Source organism: Crocodylus porosus, unplaced genomic scaffold (genome assembly GCF_001723895.1).
Source record: "Crocodylus porosus isolate Cpor-Errol unplaced genomic scaffold, CroPor_comp1, whole genome shotgun sequence".
Taxonomy (NCBI): domain Eukaryota; kingdom Metazoa; phylum Chordata; order Crocodylia; family Crocodylidae; genus Crocodylus; species Crocodylus porosus.
Window position 1 is genome coordinate 37,919,829 of NW_017728886.1, and position 22,131 is coordinate 37,941,959.

Sequence of the window (22,131 nt, forward strand, 5' to 3'; positions counted from 1 at the left end):
CTGCCCCCCATTTCCCCTATCAGAGGCAAGGGGGCAGGACTAAAGGATCCTAGCTCAGCTTTCTGGGCTGCAAGGGTGTGAAAAGCCATAGGGAGGGGGCTTCTCCCCCCTTGTTTTGTAGACCCAAGCTGTGGGGCCAGTGCCAGTCCAGGTGGGGGCATTCCCTGCCCCCTTGCTTCTTGCTCCCCCAGCAGCAAGAGCAGCTGGTGAAGGGGCAGGGCTAAGGGTCCAAGCCCTGCTCTCTATGCTACAGGGGGGAGAAAAGCCTGGCAGAAGGGGCTTTCCCTTCGCCCTGCCTTGCAGCCCCCAGCTGGGGCTGCAGTGCTGGGCTGGGTGGGTGTGTCCCCTGCCCCCTAGCCTCTCTAAGGCAAGGGCAGTTGGTGAGTTGACAGACCTAAGGGATCCTGGCTTGGTTCTCTGGTCTGCAGGGGAGACAAAAAGCCAAGTGCAGGGGGCTTTCTCCTCTCCGTGCCTTGCAGATCCCAGCTGGGGGTCTAGTGCCAGGCTGAGTGGGTGTGCTCCCAACCCTGCCCCCCCAGCCCCTCAGAGGCAAGAGCAGAGGGAGGGGTTGCTAAGGTGTTTTCTGTGCAGATCTGGGCTAGGGGAGCTGGGGGTTCATTCCCCTGAACCCCATCCTCCCAGGCTGACGGGCACAGGCAGAGGCTAAGGAGATGAGGCTTTACTGCCTCAGTTCTGTGTAAGCAGGGGGATGGGGGCAGCTGGAGCAGAAAGCACAACCCAGGGCTGCAGAGCATCCTGGGATGCTGGGGGACTATGAGTTAAGTTGAAACAGAAGGGGATCTTGGACGGGCATCCCATAAACCAGTCTGACATAAATCAGTGCAGATACTACATCCATCCAGGTTTATCTTAAACTGGTTTTGGCCATTTTGAAACCGGTCTATGGGCACTGAAATTCTGTTCTGTCATGGATTTAAACCAGTTTCGGATCACTTAAATTGGTTTACATTTAACTTCTGTCCCAAGCCTTACATCTGAATTCCAAACAAACAAACAAAAAAATTCTCTGTGAAATAAGTTATTTAATTATTATGTATACACTTACTTTATAATTATTTTTCCTGATAGTTTTCTGCCTTTGTGTATATTTTGGAAAATAATATATTATTTAAAAGGCATTCATTCCTTCTAGTCCATTTTTAAACATATCTGCTTTACGGCAAATATATCTTTTTATTTTCCTTTTTCCTTGGTTTTTAATTAAAGTAGTAGCAATTTATATTTTTCTTCACTGGAATATATAGTCCTGTTTTTGTTGACATCAGCTTGTTTTTGTGGAGACAACCATAATGTCAAAAGCAGAACATTATGACTTGAAAGGAGGTAGAACTAGTATAGGTACATGAAGTTCTAAGCAACACAGACCCTATTTATTCTCATTTATCTTTAATAATAATAATAATAATAAAAAAAAGTAGAAAGATGAGGAAAATGCACAGTACACAAAGAAACCTGTCTTTGAATGCCATGTTAAGTGTTTTCCATGTGGGGTTTGAAAGAATTCTAATAAAATGTTTGAAGAATATCTTAACTCATTTGTTTATGAGCTTAATAGGTGCTTGGAAACTTCAAATAGAAAACTATTTTATAAAAAAAAAAAAATAAAAAATTTGTCAAGTCACAGGAGCACCTAGGCAGAAATTAATCACTGTATGAAAGACCCAAACAAACAAAGTCTATATTCACTAGAACCTTATTTAAAAATACTTTGTTATTAATATACATAAACTCAACACATTCAAAGGAGGCAGATGTTTGCCTTTATTAACATTATCCTAATAAATCCAAGCAAGTATAATAAACTGAATTGAGAACAAGTGTCAATGTCTTCTCCCACTTGAAAAAAACCTTATAAAACTTACAAAGAATGAAGAAGTTGTCAAGATAGTGGCCAAAAGAAAACTAGTTTAAGAACTTAAGTAGTGCACATAGCCTTTGCAAAAGTGCAAATTCTAATTATACTGTCTTTTCTAAAGTGGGGAGAAGATAAATCAGGATATAAGGTGCGCCATAAAAGAGGCAGCATTTCTAGCAGACTAGCTTGGATGTAGTTAGGGAACTTAACAGTGATATCTTCATGGCAGAACCTCACCTGGCAAAATTACAGCTCAATAGCTAGAATGCCTGCTGGAGAATTCTATCTAGCTGTCCCCCTTTCCTTCACCTACTCCTGGTCTCCCCAGTACAGGATATAATTTAAAACTTGAAAAAAAAATCTCCGTTTATTGTAAAACAATGTCAGTGTATTTAGGAACAAAAATCAAAAGTAAAATGAGCAATCTGACATTTTATAGACTTTATTTAACCTTACCTCTATAATTTCTGAAAATATGATTGAAAACGCAGGTTGTAAAGCTCCATTAATAACTGCACACAAAGTCCCAACTACAAAGTAAGGCCATTCAGCTTTGTTCAGCTTCATAATTTTCAGAAATGAAACTGGAGGTATATCTTCCTCCTAGAATATAAGGACCCCATTAGGACAAATATGTAAACACACCTATCAGAAAAGACAGTTTTGTGGATAATCGGTTGCTTGTTTCCAGTTACTTATTGCCAGATACTCAAAACTAGTTTCATAGTTGGTAGCGTTAGAAGGGACCTGAGCAGATCATCAAATCTGACCCCTACTTGTCTAAATAAAAATATATATATATTAAGTATGGCACATCTTGCAATACCTCTTGTCCTGTCAAGATGTGCACTTAATACACCATATTAATACCTGAAAGAAGAGATAGAAACATGGGTGTGTTTCTGCAGCAAGGGAGGTCTGAAGTCAGGGAAAAGGCAAGCCGTGTTATTCTGATGTCAGAGAGAAGGCAAGGTAGATACACAGTAAAGGAACCCTAACTACTTCACTGATCTTTGACAGAGAATCTGTAATATTTATGTTTGAGTAGATTATACCTTATACACATTTACTAATTTACTGTATGGATCAAGCAGATTTCAATCTATAGGTAGAAAAATGTAGTACTTCAGCCATCTGCTACTCTGAATATGCTATATGAGCTATATGTTACATCACAGTTTTCTGATAACTTATATATCATACTTCCACATTGAAGAAATTGTTTCATACATAAAAGTTTATTTTTATATTAACAGTAGACTAAAACTGCTTATATGATCTTTCACATAAACTTTTCTTGTATTAAGTACAACTAGAGTATAAGACTACAACTAGATCAAAATATGATTCACAGTTTACAAATGTGTACACAAATACTCCCCCCTCAATTGACTAGAATTTTTCAGTAGCAATGTTGAGTAATTAAAAGAGAGTAGCCTTCTATGGTATCATATTAAGACTTTTTGTACATCTTTGCACATTGTATGATATTTTTAACGTAACTTTGTTTAAGCAAGAACCCTTTTTCCCACCCTACTATTTGAGGGAATAGTGTTTATATGAATATATACTGTCTTGCTAAAGAAGAGATGCTTACAGGCTGAACAGCTTTCACATCAAAACCATTGTTTTGTACTCTTGTTTTTTTGATGCTCTTCCGAGTTGATCGCCGTATCAAACCATTTGATAGCGATTCCTTCAGCATCATTTCTTTGAAATTTTTTTTGACACTTAATACATCTTCTTCTTCATCTGATTGAACTTCAGTTTCTACTGTCTAAAATTGGGTACAATATAAGAAATAATTATGTATATATTATCTTGTACCTTCAAACCCTGATGAATTAAAAAAATATAAACTGAATAGAATAGTGCTCAGGACTGATCAATAAATATTGCTATAAGCAAGTATAAAGACTTTTGATTGCACTTCAGAAGATCCTGTCTATTCTAAGAGACCAATTCTGGCAAAAACATTCCACTTAAGGAGCATTTTATTCCTTAGGGGCACACCCCCATAAGCAGGAACATGTGTTTCCCCAAGGACAACTAGCTGCAGTACATATTCATGTCACTACTAGTTGTCCCTGGGCATGCCCCTGCATGTGCACTCTGGCTGTGATAAATTGCCTCAGTGGGGTAGGGGAGGCTGGGGCCAGCACCTGGGCTGGCTCCAGCAGCCTTACTTGGAGTCCAGGGGGCCTCCTGGACCCCAAGAGTGGCAATCTGGATGCACAGAGCCAGGCCAGCAGCCAAAGTGTGGCTCTGGCCAGCCAGGCTCCAGTTTCAGGCAGTGCATACTACAGTTACATGTGCCATGCCACTTTTTTTTTTTTTTTTTTTTACACCAGGATCTCCCAGTGCGTGAACATTTGTGCATGCGCTGTGTGAAGTTTGCAGTGCCTCATACTGCTTTGGGGTGCCACAAACTGCATGGAGCCTGGCTAGCAGCTGAAGTGTGGATCTGGCTGACCAGGCTCCTATTTCAGGTGGCAGACACTGCCGTTACATGTGCCATGCCACTTTTTTTTTTTTTTTTTTTTTACACCAGGATCTCCCAGTGCCAAAAAACTAATTAGCAATGTGGTGAATGCATGCACATGAAGTACATGCGGTTTGTGGCACCACAGATAGGTTTGGTATGCCACAAGCTGCACACGCATGCTTGTGGAGATGCTAAAAAAGCAAGGACACTACTTGTGAGGAAAAGAAAAGACTATTCAGTGGGCACATCTACATGTGCAAATATTGCAGCCAAATAAACTCTGGTGCATTTTGTTCTAGAGTTTATTGCTCCCAGGCACAGCATTTAAATGTGTACCCGGAACCACAGCCCTGGCTGGCAGGGAGTCTGGGGGAGTGGGGCGGGTGTCAGCCTGCAAGCCCAGAGCTGCTCAACCCTGGCTCAATGTACTATGGAGGAGCTGGCTGGGACATTAGGATGCTGCAGTATGGGGCTAACCAACAGACAGCCCCCAATCTGTAGCACCCTCATGCCACAGCCAGCCATGGTCACCATCTACACATGTGTTGTGGCACACTAAATAACTTGCTGCAGGATAGTACTTGTGTTAGGCAGTACAATCCCATGGTAGAATTAATTAGTTTACTCCAGTCTAATAGTGCCACACATGTAGACAGTGACGCTTTACTGTGGAGCCAATTAGTCAACTCTGCAGTAAAGCACACATGTAGATGCCCCCAGTAAGTTTTGTTCCATTTGTATTAAGTCCCCTTTCACTGTTCTGACAGTGTAAATGTGCCTCACGTTGTGTGTAAACCATTTATACCTATGTACCTTACTTTGCCAGGGCAGTGTAAAAGGACCCAATATCAATGAGAATCATGTGCAAGTAGCTATATTTGTGAATATACTTAGCCTTCAGTAGATGTACTGCTTACCCATGAAGAAGGGAGGCAAAGAGACTATCCAGTGCAAAAGTATGAAATTCAGGACTTGAAAGAAAATAGATCAGGTTTGAAAGAGAAACTTGGGAATCTGCTGAGAAGAAGCCTATGACTAGGGGGTGTTATGTGCTGAAGGAGGACTCTCCTACATATTAATGTCAGTAGCTGAATGGTTACAGTATCTGCCCAGAAAGTGAGAAACCCAGGATCTAGGTCCCCCCCCCCTCACCCCCCACCTAGAGGGTGTTTGATGCTGCAGTTCTTTGACCTCCCAGTACAGTATCTCAACCAATAAAATCACAAGTTAGGCATTCTCTAGTCCTCCCTTTGAAGCTGTTACTTAGGAAGCCAAGAGGGAGATATATGAGGACAAGAGAAAAAAAACCGAGCAAGCTGGAGGGTGTGTTGCTCAGTGAGATAGAAGCTAATTTATACAAAAACAAGCCCTGATTCTAGATTACACCCATATTCCCATTGGGGCAGAAACTTTCCACTGGTCTCCATTCGTTTTATCCAGTGTCTATTAAATGCAGTGGTTCAGCTTCAAGAATAGACGTAGATAACACCTAAAGGTGAGATTTACAAATTATAATTAGTAGTTGCTGACTCTGAAGGAGTTACATTCCTCTGTTAGGCTAGGGACAGAAGTTACTCATAAATTAGTATAAGTGGTCGGAAACTGGTTCAAATCTGTAACACAACAGATGTTCAGTGCACATAAACCACTTTCAAAATGACCGAAACGAGTTTAAGACAAACCTGTATGGCTGAAGTATCAGACTTAACTGATTTAAGTTAAATTCATTTATTGAACTTTTGTCCCAGATCCCCTCTAGATTCAAATTAACTCACAGTCCCCCAGCATCCCAGGATGCTTTGCAACACCCTTGAAAACTCCACTTTGCAGGGCTGGTGGGCTAGTCTTGGCCCAAGCTGTCTTCTCTAGCTGAGCTTACTCTAGCACCCTTCTTCCCCCCTCCCTCCCACCCCCCAGCTTCTAGCCTGGACTACTGTAGGCAAATCAAAGGTAAATGTCTGTTCACTTGCTTATCGGTGAACTTGCTTCACTAATCTGCAATGATTGAATTGATTCAGCCTCAGACTTTTTGACTGTCTGTACTTAAGCCTTAATGTGTGACTGCTCACACACATGTTAACTTAATGCTAACAACCTCCTTAATGTGCACTGCTCAGACCTACTGCTACATGTCTGCTGAGCAGGGGTGTGGCTAGGTATTGCAATTCTACTCCATACCTGTTCTGCTCAAGACCTCTTTAGTCATAATATAGGCTGGGGGAAAGGTGGAAGGCCTCCCATGCACCACTTGGATTGCCATCCCTCAGTTGCCCCTCCTCAAAGTAATGGCCCCCCACCAGACCCTCCACCCTCAGATTGCTCCCCTGCCACTCTGATTCCCCCCTCCCCACACTGCCCTGATTGTCCTCCTGTCCCCCATTAGGTATTCCAGGAGTGGGGAAGCAAGGAGCTGCAGAGCAGCAATGAGGCCTGGTGGGGGCTGGATCCAGGTATGCAGGGGCAACAAGGGCTGCAGGGAGCCAGGGTGCAAGCAGGGAGGTGGGGAACCTCCACCAATTACTGCCACCACTGCCAATTGGGATGCCAGGACATCAATCTGGGGATGGAGAAGCTGATGGGGAACAGAGGGGGAAATTTAGGAGTCATTCCATGGGGGGTGGCAATTCAGAAGTCATTCCATCTGGCAGGAGGTGATGTGGGGCACAGGGGGCAATTCAGGGGTAGGGGTGATTCAGGAGCTGATAGGGGTGGCAGAGCAGAAATCTGGATGGTGGTGGAGAACTGGAGTGTCAGGGGGGCAATCCAGGGGTGGATGGGGCAATTTAGAGGGCAGAGCAGAGCAGCAGCCTGGCAGATTCCCACCCAGCAGCTCCTCCCTCCCTTCTTCCCTGCCTCCCCTTCACCCATTTCTCCTCCCTTTCCACTCACCTGCTGCTCAACTGTCTGCAGTTGTCAGTCCAGGGCTGTAGAGTCCTGGGTGACAGCTAGTCTACCAGGGAGCCTTGCCTCCTGGGATACTGGAGGACTGCAAATTGGTGGTTTTATCTCAGGTGAACAGCCAGAAATTAACTCAAGCTGGATTGCAGGCTCAAAGATAATCATCACCTGCCTGAAGTGCTGTAGCTTTAAGACACCTAAAGGGTGCCTGGCACTTGTTAATGAGCCTTGAAGTGCAATCATTCAGGTTTTAAGTGCTCTTAACCTGATCTAAATGTAATCTCACCCAAACCCATGGCCTGGTGGTTAGAGCACTATGCTCAGAGAAATTCAAATTCAAATTTCCTCTGGGGGAAGGTGAATCTAGAAGGTGGGTCTCCTGTGTCAGTGCCCTAACCATTTAGCTACTGGGAATGATGTAGGAAAGTCCTTATGCTTACTCACATGCACATGGAATAGGATCATGAACAGTGCAAGAGAGACAGTTGAAAAACTGCCATTTGGGCATGTAAAGTGAAAGAGTATTCTTTCCTATTTATCTTTTCTTTTACTCATTTATTTTTTTCTGGTCTCTAATTCAATATTTTTCCCTTCCTCCTTTCCATTTTTGCCCTAATTCTGTGCCTCTTTTCACATTTCCCTGTTATGGAGTCTCTTGCAAACCATACTTCTTCCACTTTCCTTTAAAAACACTGTTGACAAAACATTGTTGTGCTATGATAAATTCAGATACAATAACACCTGTGACAAAGAAATTTAGAAGACAAATTTCAGGGGGAAAAATCTACCTGCATGTTAACAAGCTTGCAATAAACTCCATTTCTTTCCATTAATTCATTGTGGGACCCTTGTTCTGTGACAACTCCATCTTCAAACGCAGCTATAAGGTCTGCATTTTGGACTGTAGACAAACGATGAGCTATTACAATAGTGGTGCGGCCTTTTTGTGCCTACAAATAACACAAAACTGTATTTCATAATACTTCCAGATAAATACAGCATTTTTTCACAGTTATTTTAAATACTTTGACTGAAAAACAAATGCAACTCGGAAATGTAGTTTTGTGAAAACCAAGGTGTTCCAACAGGAAAACGTCAAGTTAAACAAAATTGAATAATCTGTCAGGTAAATGAAATAAAAGAATCCTGTTTGTAATAATATTTCAAAATGAAATGTAATTTTTTTTTTCAAAATGGAGATTGGCAACAACTGAGGAGATCTTTCATGGAACCTGGAAAGCAAAAACCTACTATGGACAGGCATTCTCTAAACAAAACTAGGATGAAATGGTATATCGTTTCTGTTTTATCTTGAAGTTCTAGTTTTCTTGTAAGCTGTTTTGATCCTCTTATTGCTCACCTCTTTTTCATTTATTGTGTTTGTCATTATAAGCACCCTGAGCCATTTTTGGGAAGATAAGCCCCTCTTTAAGGCTTGTGGGGAACCAGATTCAGAGGTAAACAAGATGGGAAACAGCTGGATAAATGAGCCTCTCCATTCAGTGTGCGCCCACTGACTCTTTCCCTCTTACATATTTTAGATCTCAGCTGTAGGAAGAGAAACAGAGAAGAGGCTAGAAGAGAGATTTCTAACAGTTCAATATGGAGACAGTTCCAGGGTGCAGAGGCAAAGTGTGAATACTAGAGAATTCAGACTCAGATTTGATACGAGTGAGGGGATCAGAGGCATTCTGATTCATCAGAAACCTTACTGAGGGCATAGGAACAAACCATCGTGATGCAAAGGAAAAATTGCAAATGTGGCAAGTGACCAGTTTGGCTTAGCAGATAACTCTTTGGTGATCTTAAACACAAAAAGGAAGCTTACAAGAAATGGAGGCCTGGGCAGATGACTAAGCAGGAGTATAAGAATATTGCTTGGGCATGAAGGGATGAAGTCAGGAAGGCCAAAGCACAACTCAAGCTGCAGCTAGCAAGGGGCATGAAGGGTAACAAGAAGGGTTTTTACAAGTATGTCAAGAACAACAGGAAGGTCAGGGAAAGTGTGGGTCCCTTACTGAATGGGGTACGTAAACTAGTGATAGATGATGAAGAAAAGGCTGAAGTACACAATGCCTCCTGTACCTCAGTCTTCACAGGCAAGGTCAGCTCCCAGACTACTGCACCAGGCAGCACAGTTTGGAGAGAAGGTGAGCAGCACTTAGTGTTGAAAGAATAGGTTAGGGACTATTTAGAAAAGCTGTACATGCACAAGTCCATGGGGCCAGATGCAATGTATCCAAGGGTGCTGAAAAACTTGGCTGATGTGATTACAGAGCCTCTGCCCATTATTTTTGAAAACTCATGGCAAACGGGGGAAGGTCCTGGACAATTGGAAAAGGGCAAAAATAGTGCCCATCTTTAAGATAGGGAAGAAGGAGGATCCAGGGAACTACAGACCAGTCAGCCTCACCTCGGTCCCCAGAAAAATCATGGAGCAGGTCCTCAAAGAATCAATTTCTAAGCACTTGTAGGAGAAGTGATCAGGAACAGTCACCATGGATTCATCAAAGTTATGTCAGACCAACATGATTGCCTTCTATGATGAAATGACTGGCTCTGTGGTTGCGGGGAAAGCAGTGGATGTGATATATGGGTTGTCGGATTGCTAGGTTCAACAGGTAGTAATTAATAGCTCAATGACTAGTTGGCAGCCAGTATTAAGTAAAGTGCCCCAGGGGTTGGTCTTGGGACTGGGTTTGTTCAATATCTTCAGCATGTTCACAGACGACACCAAGCTGGGGGCATGTAGTAGATACACTGGAGGGTTCAACTAGAATTCAGAATGACCTAGACTAGGGGTGGGCAATGTTTTTTGGTCAGAGTGCTGAAAACCCTCACAATGCCTAACTTGGAGGTGCCGGAGTGCCGGCATGCCAGAGAAACAAAATGAGGGTAGTGGGTATATGGCAGGATACCCTGCATGTGCCCCTGCTCCCCAGCCCTGCTGCCCCCCAGCCCGGCTCCTGGCTGGCACTAGCTACCCAGAGCTGGGGCCAGCTGCAGCCATGAGACTCCAAACAGCTGTGCCGGGCTCCAGAGCCCTGGTATCAGCTCCGTACTGGCGCGTGTACCCGCGCATCAGAGAGGGTGGTGGGGGAGGGACCTGAGGCAGTGCAGCCCCAGTCCCTCCCCCACTCACAGCACAGAGCTGGTGACCGGGCTCTGGAGCCTGGCACAACTGTTTGTAGCTACCCTGGGCTCCAGGCAGCTGCAGCAAGCAGCGGGCAGGCTGCAAACAGCTGCACTGGGCTCCACAGCTCTGGCATCAACTCCATGCTAGCGGCGATTGCATGGGCATCTCAGGGCACTGCCCTGCTGTCTGCCCTCAGCTGTGCACGCAGTCTCCGCCAGCATGGAGCAGATGCTGAAGCTGTGGAGCCTGGCGCAGCTGTTTGTAGCCAGCCTGGGCTCTGGGAAGCTGCAGCAAGCAGCAGGCAGGCTGCAAACAGCTGCACCAGACTCCAGAGCCCAGGCAGACTCCAGAGCCCAGTCACTAGCTCTGTGCCGGGAGTGGGGGAGAGAGTGAGGCTGCACTGCCTCAGGCCCCTCCCCAACTGCCCTCTCCGATGTGCGGGTGCACGTGCTGGTATGGAGCTGATGCCAGGGCTCCAGAGCCCAGTGCAGCTTTTTGGAGCCTCCCAGCTGCAGCCGGCCAAGTCTCTGGGTAGCTGCTACCAGCCACAGAGCACGGGCTGCTCCCAGCAGGCAGCTGGGATGCTGCAAGCCCTGATGGGGGCAGCCCAGGCTCCAGCAGCTACCCAGAGCAGGGGCTGGACTTGATGTGCCGAGCAAAATGGCCTCACGTGCTATGCTTGGCATGCATGCCGTAGGTTGCTGACCCCTGACCTAGATAAATTGGAGGATTGGGCCAATAGAAATCTCATGAGTTTCAACAAGGACAAATGCAAAGTCTTGCACTTAGGACAGAAAGCTCCCATGCACTGTTACAAGCTTGGAACCAACTGGCTAAGCAGCAGCTCTGCAGAAAAGGACCTGGGGGTTCTAGTGGATACGAACCAGCGGCATGCCCTTGTTGCCAAGGCACATTTGTACATGTGATGGGGTTTTAGTCCTTAGGGTTGTATTCTATGGCCCCTAAATTGAAACAGTGAGTTTTTAATTGAAATGGTGGGTTTTATTTTTTCCAGCACTGTATATATGTTATGTCCTGGTGGCCACAGGTATCTGCTGAAGGCAGAAGCAGCAAGGCACCCAATACTTTTTTTTTTTACGGCGTCTGCCTGCCTATGCCATGGCCAGGGTGCTATTAATCTGTGCCATTAATCTGTCAGCTCACCCCCTGGCCACAGGAGAGACAGGCAGACTTCTCAGAAAAAAAGGATAGGGCCCCTCATCGCTTCTGCCTTCAGTAGGCTCCTGTAGCCAGCAGAACAGCTGGGTCCACCTGGGAATGAGCTGGCTTGTGCCTGGAGTGCACGGAGATGGCAGGAGGGCAGCTGGGTGTGCTAGCAGCCAGAGTAGGCAGCAGGGATGGTGCATGGAGTGCGGGGCCATCAATGTTCCCATTTGCAACATTGCACACTCATTTAAAACCCCCAAAACTTGCATACATGTAATGTGTGACTCAAGTGACACAAAAGGAAATTTCCGTCACATGTACATCATGACATTATCACATGTACAAGCACTCAAGGAGACTAGCAGCATACTGGGATGCAGCAGTAGGAGCGTTGCCAGCAAATCAAGGGAAGTAGTTATTCCCCTCTATTCTGTATTGGTGAGGACACATCTGGAGTACTGTGTCCAGTTTTGGGCCCCCCACTATAGAAAGGATGTGGACAAGCTAGAGAGAGTCCAGCAGAGGGCAGTGAAAATGGTTCACGGGCTGGGGCACATGACTTCTGAGGAGAGGCTGAGGGAACTGGGCCTGTTTAAATTGGCAGGAGAAAAGAGGGCAGATCTGATAGCAGCCTTTAACTACTGGAAGGGTAGTTACAAAGAGGATAGAGTTGAACTGTTTTCAGTGGTGACAGATGACAGTAGAAGAAGCAGTGGTCTCAAGTTGCAGCAAGGTAGGTTTAGGTTGGATATTAGGAAAAACTCTCTTACTAGGAGGGTGGTGAAGCACTGGAATGGGTTACTAGACAGGTGGTAGAATCTCCATCCTTGGAGGTTTTTAAAGACCTGGCTTGAAAAAGGCATGGCTAGATTGATATAATTGGGGAGGGTCCTGCTTTGAGCAGGGGGGTGCACTAGATGACCTTCTGAGGTCACTTACAACCCTAATTTTCTATGATTCTATGATTCTATGATCAGGGGGAAATGCCTCTCAGAGGTACTGTTTGTACAGACACTGCATGACAATATGTTTAACCATTTATGGAATGCAGACATTTCTTTCCCTGCCTATTACCCTTCAAACTACATTGATCAAGTACAGGGCTGATAGAGTTGCATGGGAAATATACACATGGTAATATATGGGATGGCATTTACCCTATGGAAGCTTGACTCATAATAACCTTTCAGAGGTAATTTGTAATGCTTTATTTTCACCACATCTTTCTCTGAAAAACTTTCAATATCTCAAAGATGAGATGCAGTTGTCTATATAGGTCAGTCTCTGTAAACCAGGAAAATAAAGTTTGCTGCATGTTGCAAACAAACAACAGGTGCAACTGCAAAAGGACTGAGAGTAGATGAGTCTAATACAAGTCATCGTCTGTATAGTCATTTCTTAGCTTTTGCCTGATGTAGACACACCAGTTAGCTTTCCATGGAACATCATTTCAAAATGGGATACATATTTCTAAATCACTTCCACATGTTTTAATTATTATCCCTCGACAGTCTAGAGAATAATGTTGCTTGTGATTTCAAACTCTATTTTTAAGGATATTAATATTTGGAAGTATTTCATTTCACCACATGAATAACAAATGAAATCTTCTCATACAAATTAGAATAAAACTTCTAAGATAAATTTAATCTGTCTCACACCTGTTGGCACAACTTTTGAAAGTTTAACTACTAGTTTCCTGGTCATTCTTTTTTGGTTTAAAGCCATGCAGACCTTGTCTAGTGCTGCTTGCACAACTGATTCACTCTGAGTATCCAACGCTGATGTTGCCTCATCAAGCAGAAGAATCTTGGGATTGCGAACCAGAGCTCGTGCAATTGCTATTCTCTGTTTCTGACCCCCACTTAGTTGTGCTCCTCTTTCCCCAACCATGGTTTCAAACTTCTGCAAGATAGTAAAATATGTTCCCAGAACTGTTAATGACACACTTAATTCACAACACGAATCAAGCACAATGTAAAGATAAATCACATCTCCACGTGCAGTATACAGAATTCTTTCCTTTTTCTAAAACACCAACAACTAGAGAGTTTCATAAATGACCAAAGTAGGTAATCTTCTTATTTGGATGTGCAGGATTCTAATAATTATTAATGTGAAGAATTCAAGCCATGACTTGAAGTCTTAAAACAACTTTGATTTTACCATATCTCAAACAAGGTATTAGAAAGATCCAACTAGGTTTAGATTTATAGGTCTTGGATTAGCTGGTTCTAAACCACTGAATTATGGCAACTCTTCTAAAAAACACTGCCTGGCATTTATTATGAAAGAATTTGCTTACATCAGGTAGCTTCATGATAAAGTCATAAGCATTGGCATCCTTAGCAGCTTTCTCAATCTCTTCCATGTTAACATCTTCACAGCCATAACGGATATTTTCTGCAATAGTAGTAGCAAACAATATAGGCTCCTGATTCACTACACCTATAATCTCCCTCAGATATCTTACATTTAGGTTCCTAATATCTTGGCCATCAAGGGTAATCTGAAAATGAAGAAAATAAAAACAGGTATGTAAGTGGTCCAATCAAGAATTGTGGTATCAGAATTAGCACTTACAATCTTTATGAAGATATTTGCATTTTAGCAGCTGAACAATATAAATCAGGACACTACTAAACATTAAAGAAATATGATCTATACATCATCCAGCTCAGGTTCTGTGTCTTACCGTGCCCTCCAGAGGGTCATAAAATCTCTGTATCAGTTGAACAATTGTACTTTTGCCACAGCCACTACCACCAACCAGGGCTACTGTCTGGTCACAATTAACCTTCAGATTCAAGCCTTTCAGTACCTAAATAAGAAAATTTGAACAATAATTAAAAAAAAAAAACCCCAACATGCCAATTTCTCATTTATATTAGTGTAAACCTGGAAAAATTCAGTGCCTTTAGTGGAATTTCTCCAAACGTACACCAGAATTTGATCCGATATCTCTAAATTTCACAGTATGGTCAACTCTTTACATCATGGGGAGAATTTAAATTTTCTAATTAAACACTGAAACATAAACATATTACTTTGTACCCCCACTTTTCTTAGCCACATTCCTTCCATGTGCATTTACCCATGCAAGTCATGGGGATAGTCAGTTACAGTGGAACCCATTTATCCGCAACTCTTTAATTAGAGTTCTAAAAATCATTCCTTTCATATATCATAGCCACAAAGCAACCTATGTAATGATGCCAAGCACATACTGCATTATGCCACAGATAAAAAAGAAGGGGAATAAGGGTGCTTCCAAAGTCTTACTAGTAAATTTTACTAAAAATTTTTAACCAATGAAGATGTATGATATTTTTAATAGAATTTTACAAGCAAAGGCATGGCTTTAGAGCAGGGCTTTACATTTGGAACGTTCACTGCTAATTCTTGTGGAATGAAATATTTCACAACTATAGTGGGAAAGAAGTTTGGAATGCCTTGGTGAATTTATCTTTTGGGCTCCCTTTGCACAACCTCAAAGAAATGTAAAAGAGGAGATACTGTTAAACTTTAGGGTGGTAAAAGAAGAAACCTAGTTTTGCTGCTGGCTACTCTGGGCTAGGAGGAGAATCAGGGCCCATAGAAGGGCCTTTATAGCTGCCAGGATTCCCTCCAATTGAAGGCATTGAAAAAAGATTTTGGAAACCTATGCTGAAATGGAATGGATAGGATCTTGTGCTAATTATGCCTTTTCCTGTTACAATGGAAAACGATTTTTGTGAGTTTTTGCTCTTAGTGTGTGAGCCTTTGCTCTCACTCACACAAATACACACACATAATGTTAGATTATTTCACAATAAGAATGACACACAGTAGAGCCTCAGAGAAAACTAATCAAGTATGTCAAGGATGAGCACCAAGATCTAGAGGAGCAACTATTCAGGGAGGCACCTCTTGGGAAGACGAGGACCAATGGGCACAAGCTAATTGAGGAAAATTTTCGGCTGGATATAAGGAAAAACTTCTTTTCCATAAGGGTAACTAGAATCTGGAACACACTCCCAACAGAGGTGGTGCAGTCATCATCCTTGGAGGTGTTCAAAAAGAGGCTGGATAACCACCTCATTGAGCTCCTTTGAGTCCAATAACCTCCTGCCCATGGCAGGGGACTGGACTTGATGATCTTCCAGGTCCCTTCTGGTCCTCTGATTCTATAAAAGTCTATGAAATTTCACAGGCAGTGCCATTTCTTAAAGGAACTATATTGCCTTTAAAGAGATTCTTGTTTCTCCAAAAATATGAATTGTTAAATAAAAAAATGAATCTACATCCACCTCAACCAGTTAAAGCCAGCCATTCTATAGCTTAAAATAACTCATATGTGTTTGTTAACTGTGCAAAGTTTAATTTATTTAGCCACAGAATTAATAGAAATTGTTGTTTCTTGCTCCTGATTTAGGAGGAGAGAGTACAGTTGGATATTCTCTTTAAAATATTATTTTACTACTAAGTCTTTAGTTTCAGAAAAACAGGGAAAAAGCAAAAGTAATAATTTCAAGCTACTCAACATATCCTTTACCAGGGTAGGGGCAAGAGAAAAACCTGAACACACCCTGCCCTCAGAGCCGACTGAGGCACACCAGAGCTGGAAGTTCTCTACTTCTGGCTGCTCCAGGATCACCCCCAGGCATACCAGAGACCAAGGGCTTAAGAGTAGGTGTTGGGAATGAGCCCAGAGCAGACCTCCTGGTACTAGAGTGTGAAAGATGGCTTGGGTAGCCAAGACATGTTCAGCCCTGTGTTTTAGACAAACTCATAGTGAATAAAATGATGTTACTTAAGCTACTAAGGTTAATGAGATCAAAATTAAGAAGAAATGAAAGGTTCAAAATGTTTGCAAATAAGTAAGAACATACTAACAAAACCCACCTAAACCCTTAAGCTATATCACAAGGCTAGAATCATTTTCTATGATTCTATGAAAGGCCTTTATCCTGCAAGTTTTCACAAGAAATGTTGTTACGCTTTAACATACCAGCACACACAGAGGCAAAATCTGGGTTCCAGTAAAGTTAACAAATAGGTGGCTAGCCTGGAAACTATGGAAATAAATGGAAAGAGTTCCATCGCCTTCAGTGGGCCTTGGATCTGGCCCTTTGTCTGTAAGAAATCTATGTCTTCCTAAATGATGCTTCCTTATTAAAATTGTGCAGGGGACAAAAAGTATGGACTGTGGGCAAGTAATAAATCTGCTGAGGAGATAGGGTGCTAAGTCCATTATGTCAACACCATTGCCACTTTAAACTAGCTGGCTGGAGTACTACTGAAAATGTAGACAAGGAACACTGAGTTCAGAGAAGGAGAACCACCCAAATATTTACTGCTCTCTCCAGTGGGTTTTGCATTGCATTCTGTGTGGCTACAACTATTCCGTTAATAGTACTGAAGCTGATAACTTGTGTAAAGCTAACCTGGGTACATCTACACAAGCTGCAATTATTACAGCTTGTCCCCACACCCCTCTTTAGCCTCACTTCTTTTGCAGTAGAGGCAAGATAACAGTCAAGCAATCGTGGTCTCTTTAATTTATTTTAGGGTTCTCTGCTCTCTGTCCTGCTCATCTGTTTTTACTTTCCTTTAATATATGTAATACTCAGCACTTGACTGAGTTCCCCTTAACTGGCTACCCAAAATTTTCTCCAAGCACGTTAGCAAAAAAGGAAGCTTTTTTCCTTTGCCTTCCTAACCTGCCCAAATAATAGGGGGCTAGATCCTCTTTGATGAATTAATGGTCTTTCATCAAACTGGAAAAGAAAGCAATTATACAGGACAAGGTACTCTTAATAAATGTATGTTCAAAATCATTAAAGTAATTTAATTGCATTAATGACATGGTTTATAAAAGATCTCAAACAAAATAATCATTTCATTACTCAGCCCCATCCAATTAACTGTCCACCTCCCAGCATTGTTCCTGTCCCCCAACCCATCTCTCCCCCCACCTTCCAGAGCAGGGATTGAAACCTGTCCTGGCTCACCAGCCCTGTAGTGGCAAATCACAGCTGTTGCTCCTAGTCTGGCCACTTCTCACCACCCCTCTAGTGGCAAGTCACAGATGTGCAGGTAGGGGACAGTCAGAGAAAATTTTTAGCCTTAAGGTGTGACTGCTCCAAACCCAAGATAGCACTAATACCAATTGACATGTGAGTAGCTTGTCCCAAGGGGACACAAACGGAGGTCCTGGAACGCCCTGCCATGGCAGGACAGAAGGCAGGGCTGAGCTGCCTGAAGAAAAAAACAAAAAGCCCTATAGAGAAGGCTCACTTACCTTTTGCAGGAAAAGCCAAGCCACGCCAAGAAGGTGTGGTTCATCAGCTGTTTTGATCAGCAGCTGGGAGTGGCGCTGGCAGATGACATCATCAAAAACCGCCACCTGGCTGATTTAAAAGCTGGCAGTGGGGAAACAGAGGGGGCAGCCACATTGGAGGCAGGAGGTGAAGCTGCTCCTCTTGCTGCACAGCAGCAGGATCATCAGCTCAGCAGGGGGCCAGACTATGACCCACAGGAAGGGTCCCGGCTCCCCTAAGAGGAATATACACCCAGCTCAGCAGGGCATCTGGGTAAAGGAGGATGGTGTTGAGGGATCTTGAGGACTGCAGATGCCAGATATGTGAGTGGGGTGAGCTGAAGCCCAAACCCCTACCGTTCTTTTCTTCTCTTTTCTTTTCTTTTATCACTTTGAAGGGCACACAGAGCCCAAACCGGGGAAGACATCCCCAACTGACCCGCAGGGTCAAGAAGAAGAATGGAGTCAACATGTGGACCATGACATCTCAAAAGGGAAAGCAGATGCTGAAACAAGAACAGTCCCACACCCCGTAGTCACCCAGGGCAAAGAGACATTGAGGGACAGGCAAGAAGGGACAAGAGCAGGAGGGAACACCAAAGAGACAGGCCAGTGGTCCATCATCCAGTTGTCCTGAGGGCTGGCGTATGGCTAGGGTGTAGGGGAGATGGAGCCCCAAGAAGGTCCACAAAGGGCAGTGCCCAGTTTGTGAGATTCCGCAAAAGAGAATCCCATCACTGAAGAAAAGAAGATCAAGTCATGGCAGGTGAGTGTCGGGGCCTCTCTTGGGGCTGAATACAGCCCAACGCAAAAGTCCTGGGGGGGCACACCCTGCGGCCAGAACTGGGTATTCACTCTAAAGTTGCTAGAGAGCGCCTATATGAGACCAGACAGGTGCATAGCTCAAAGTGCAACTTCTAACAAATTCCTAAGTTACCTTTAATTGAAACACATACCAACTTTGCTCACAGTACCTTAACATCTGGCCTAGCAGGATAATTGAAGTAGACATTGCAGAATTCCAAATTCCCTCTAATGTGGTCTGGTTTATAGCCAGACTCTGAAAAACTGTCAATTTGAGGTTCCTATATAGAACAAATAGGAAAAGAAAAGAGTTACTGATATTCTTTCCCGGTATATCAGCTACTAGAAATGTTAGAATGCAACATAATAATATAGAGATATTATGGGACATTTTAAAGTAGTTTGGGTCAAAATAATTATTTCATTGGTGGCTAAAGTTTTCAATCCATCCCCCTAATATTATTTGTTTTACCTCTTCATTTTTATACTCCTCAACCTGAACAGATCACTTCTAGGAAAGAAAGGGCATTTCAGACTCTAAACCTATGCCCATCTTTGAACACTTTATTGAGTCTATTGAAACTTTCAAAATGAGTATGACTCAGTGTCAGTTATGATAATTGTGATAATTGTGGGGTGGAAATGCATGCATTGAGTTTGCTCAGTGAAATGATTAAATGCATTTCATATAAACACTAGAGACAGATGTAATAGGCCTTGGTCATCGGTATGGTTACCTAAGTGGAAATGGTTTTCTCTCTTATTACAAATCTCTTGAATCATCTAGTCCCACTAAAAAGTTACTGTATGTTCATAAAATAGGAATATACATTAACAAAAAGACACATTAGATTTTATTCCTTTACTTAAAAATAATACTAATTTTAAGAATGTCTATTTTAATATAATTTTCCTGTTTCCCCTTGTTTACACAGACACATTGGGAACCTCTCCAGGGACATGAGAGACAGCATAGTGGCTGTGATTGATCCATAATTTATCTATTTGAATCTCATTCTGTAAATCCTCAATTTCTATTAACTTTAATTAAAGCTTATGGGAGTCCCAAATATTAAGAGCTTAAAGAATCTTTCCTTTCGGTCTTTTGTTTGTTTTTTGTCTTTTGTTGAAAAAATGCTCAAGATTGCATGGGTTCCACTTCCTGATGGTCTTGATGATGTCAGTACTCATGGAAATAAGGAACTCACATATTGGCTATCATCATTTCTAATCCCACCCAGAAAGGATATGGAACTCAGGGTGGGTCTATCATGTAATTCAACAGTGGAACTGCAGCTTATGTACCCATACCTGAATGACCTAGTTCAAGCTAGCTTAGGTCTTCAAAACAGTGTAGCTACAGAAGCACAGAACTCAGTCCCAGCTAGCCATCCAAATACTTACTCAGGATTAGAGACAGATTTTAAAGGTGGCTATACAAATAGCAATCACACTCATGAACACCTCATGCCTCCCAAGGCTGGAGGGATATGTAGACCACCCACAGGTGGTGGTGGCAGCAGTGGGGGTGTGGTGGCTGCAAGCAGTGGGGGCATGGTGAGCACCAACCAGGGGTTGGCAACCACTCACAGACGCTGCCAGCAGCATTGGCAGATGCCAGTGGTGATCGGGGACTGTCCGCAGATGCTGTCAACAGTGTTGGTGGTGGGGCTGGGGGTAGCGAGTGGCAACTGCCCACAGGCACTGCCAGCCAGTCTCAGGGGGTGCACCGCCAATCTCAGGGGGTACATGTGCATTGCCATTGATCACACTACTTTGTTGAGTGTGCCTCAGTGGTTAAACATGAGCAGGCATCTGAGCACTGCCTAAATCAATGTAATCCAGCTACTAGGATTTTTCTGGTGCAGCAAAAATTAGAAACTTTAGGGAAAAATGGGGGTCAAGGTAGAAAAGAACAACTGACCAATAAATGTGTCTTCTGTTGTATCACTGAGTATATATACATAGACTTATGTATAAGGAAAAAAAAATATTCAGCATAGTCAAATTTGGGCCATAAAGGTAAAAGTTGTAGATCAGGGGTGGGCAATTATTTTGGACAGAGGGCTGCTTACCGAGTTTTGGGAAGCCATTGAGAGCTGTATGACAGACAGATAAATATTAATTTTCTAAATTTTTATGGGCCCTGTGGGCCAGAAAGAATGGCCTGGCGGGCCGCATTGGCCAGCAGGCTGCATTTTGCCTACCCCTGCTGTAGATACACTGTTGACAGCTGTAGTCCTTTAACTAATTAAAGGTTTGATTTTCCTTTCATCTTGAAGGGGGTCTTTTTCTGAGCCAAGAGACTGCCACACTGAATGTCAGATAGCATCAAAATATGTACAGAATTATTTGTGCATGGTAATCAGTAATCCCAGAAACAGACCCTAGACTTCAGAAATCAGTCTTTGTCTCTTTAAATTCTAGTCACAGCAGAGATGCTTACATTGTCTATGATATTAAAGACTGCATAGGCAGCTCCTCTTGCATTAGCAAATGCCTCCATGCTTGGTGCAGTTTGTCCAACACTATAAGCTCCAAGTAATATAGAAAAAAAGACCTAAAGGAAAATAAAAATCACAAAAATATCACCAGGGTTTTCAGTCACCTGCTATTAAATAACTATATTTAAATATCTATGAATAAAAGTTAATATTGGTCCAAAAGCTTTTATATCTGTTATACAAATTCAAAAAAGCAATGAAGATAAGGGCAGTCACTTAGGCAAAAAATAAGGGTTGAGAGGAAGACAAGGAACTTGATAAGAATCAATTGATAATCATAGTCTTTACATGATGACCACAAGATACAAGATGTATAATGGTTGGAACAAGGTAGAAATTATGTGAATGGTGTTTAACTCTTCTCAGAGATGTATACTGTCTAAAATTGATCCATAGGACGATCCTCTACACCCTAAGAAGGATAAAAATAATCAATATATTAGAAGACAAGTTACACTGAGAATGCAGATTAAGGGTGATGTTATAGGTTACCTTTAAACCAACATAAACACACTTAAAATGGGAGCACTCATCCAGTAAAGGGTATTTACTCATGTTAAGTATCCTCTAAATGTAGTTATGCCCCACTGCGGGTGTGGGTTATCTTTGATCTGTTTTACCCAGGTCATTCCAAGGTATCATTAGTCTGCTTCAGGGATATAAACACTCTGGGCATTTATACATATACTCCAGGAATGTGTGTCTGTGTGTGTTGGGGGGGGGGGGGAGGGGTTCTTTAATTAGAGCAGCTTCAAGACCCACTCTAATTAAAGCTCCTGGAGCATCACATGCATCAGTGTCCCAGCCCCAAAAATGGTGCTGGGGGTTCTTTAACTAAAACTTGTTAAACAAGCTTTAGCTATAGTGCTCCTGCTGCCATTTTTCAGTGCCAGTATGCTGATACACATGATGCTGGAGTCTGCTGGATGGTAGTAATTACCATGCTCCAGCAGACTCAAT

The 22,131-nt window shown here is 42.9% G+C and overlaps 1 protein-coding gene across 1 annotated transcript in view; it reads right to left on the reverse strand.

Annotated features, from left to right (window-relative positions):
* LOC109308449 (phosphatidylcholine translocator ABCB4-like) overlaps window positions 1-22,131 on the reverse strand; it is a 101,488-nt gene that overhangs the window by 40,100 nt on the left and 39,257 nt on the right. Inside the window, exons 10-17 of the mRNA XM_019532750.1 lie at window positions 21,114-21,227; window positions 18,838-18,948; window positions 14,258-14,383; window positions 13,868-14,071; window positions 13,297-13,467; window positions 8,048-8,209; window positions 3,474-3,653; window positions 2,333-2,479 (exon numbers count right to left, since the gene is read on the reverse strand). Coding sequence (XP_019388295.1) covers window positions 2,333-2,479; window positions 3,474-3,653; window positions 8,048-8,209; window positions 13,297-13,467; window positions 13,868-14,071; window positions 14,258-14,383; window positions 18,838-18,948; window positions 21,114-21,227 — 1,215 coding nt within the window. The remainder of the gene's footprint in view (window positions 1-2,332; window positions 2,480-3,473; window positions 3,654-8,047; window positions 8,210-13,296; window positions 13,468-13,867; window positions 14,072-14,257; window positions 14,384-18,837; window positions 18,949-21,113; window positions 21,228-22,131) is intronic.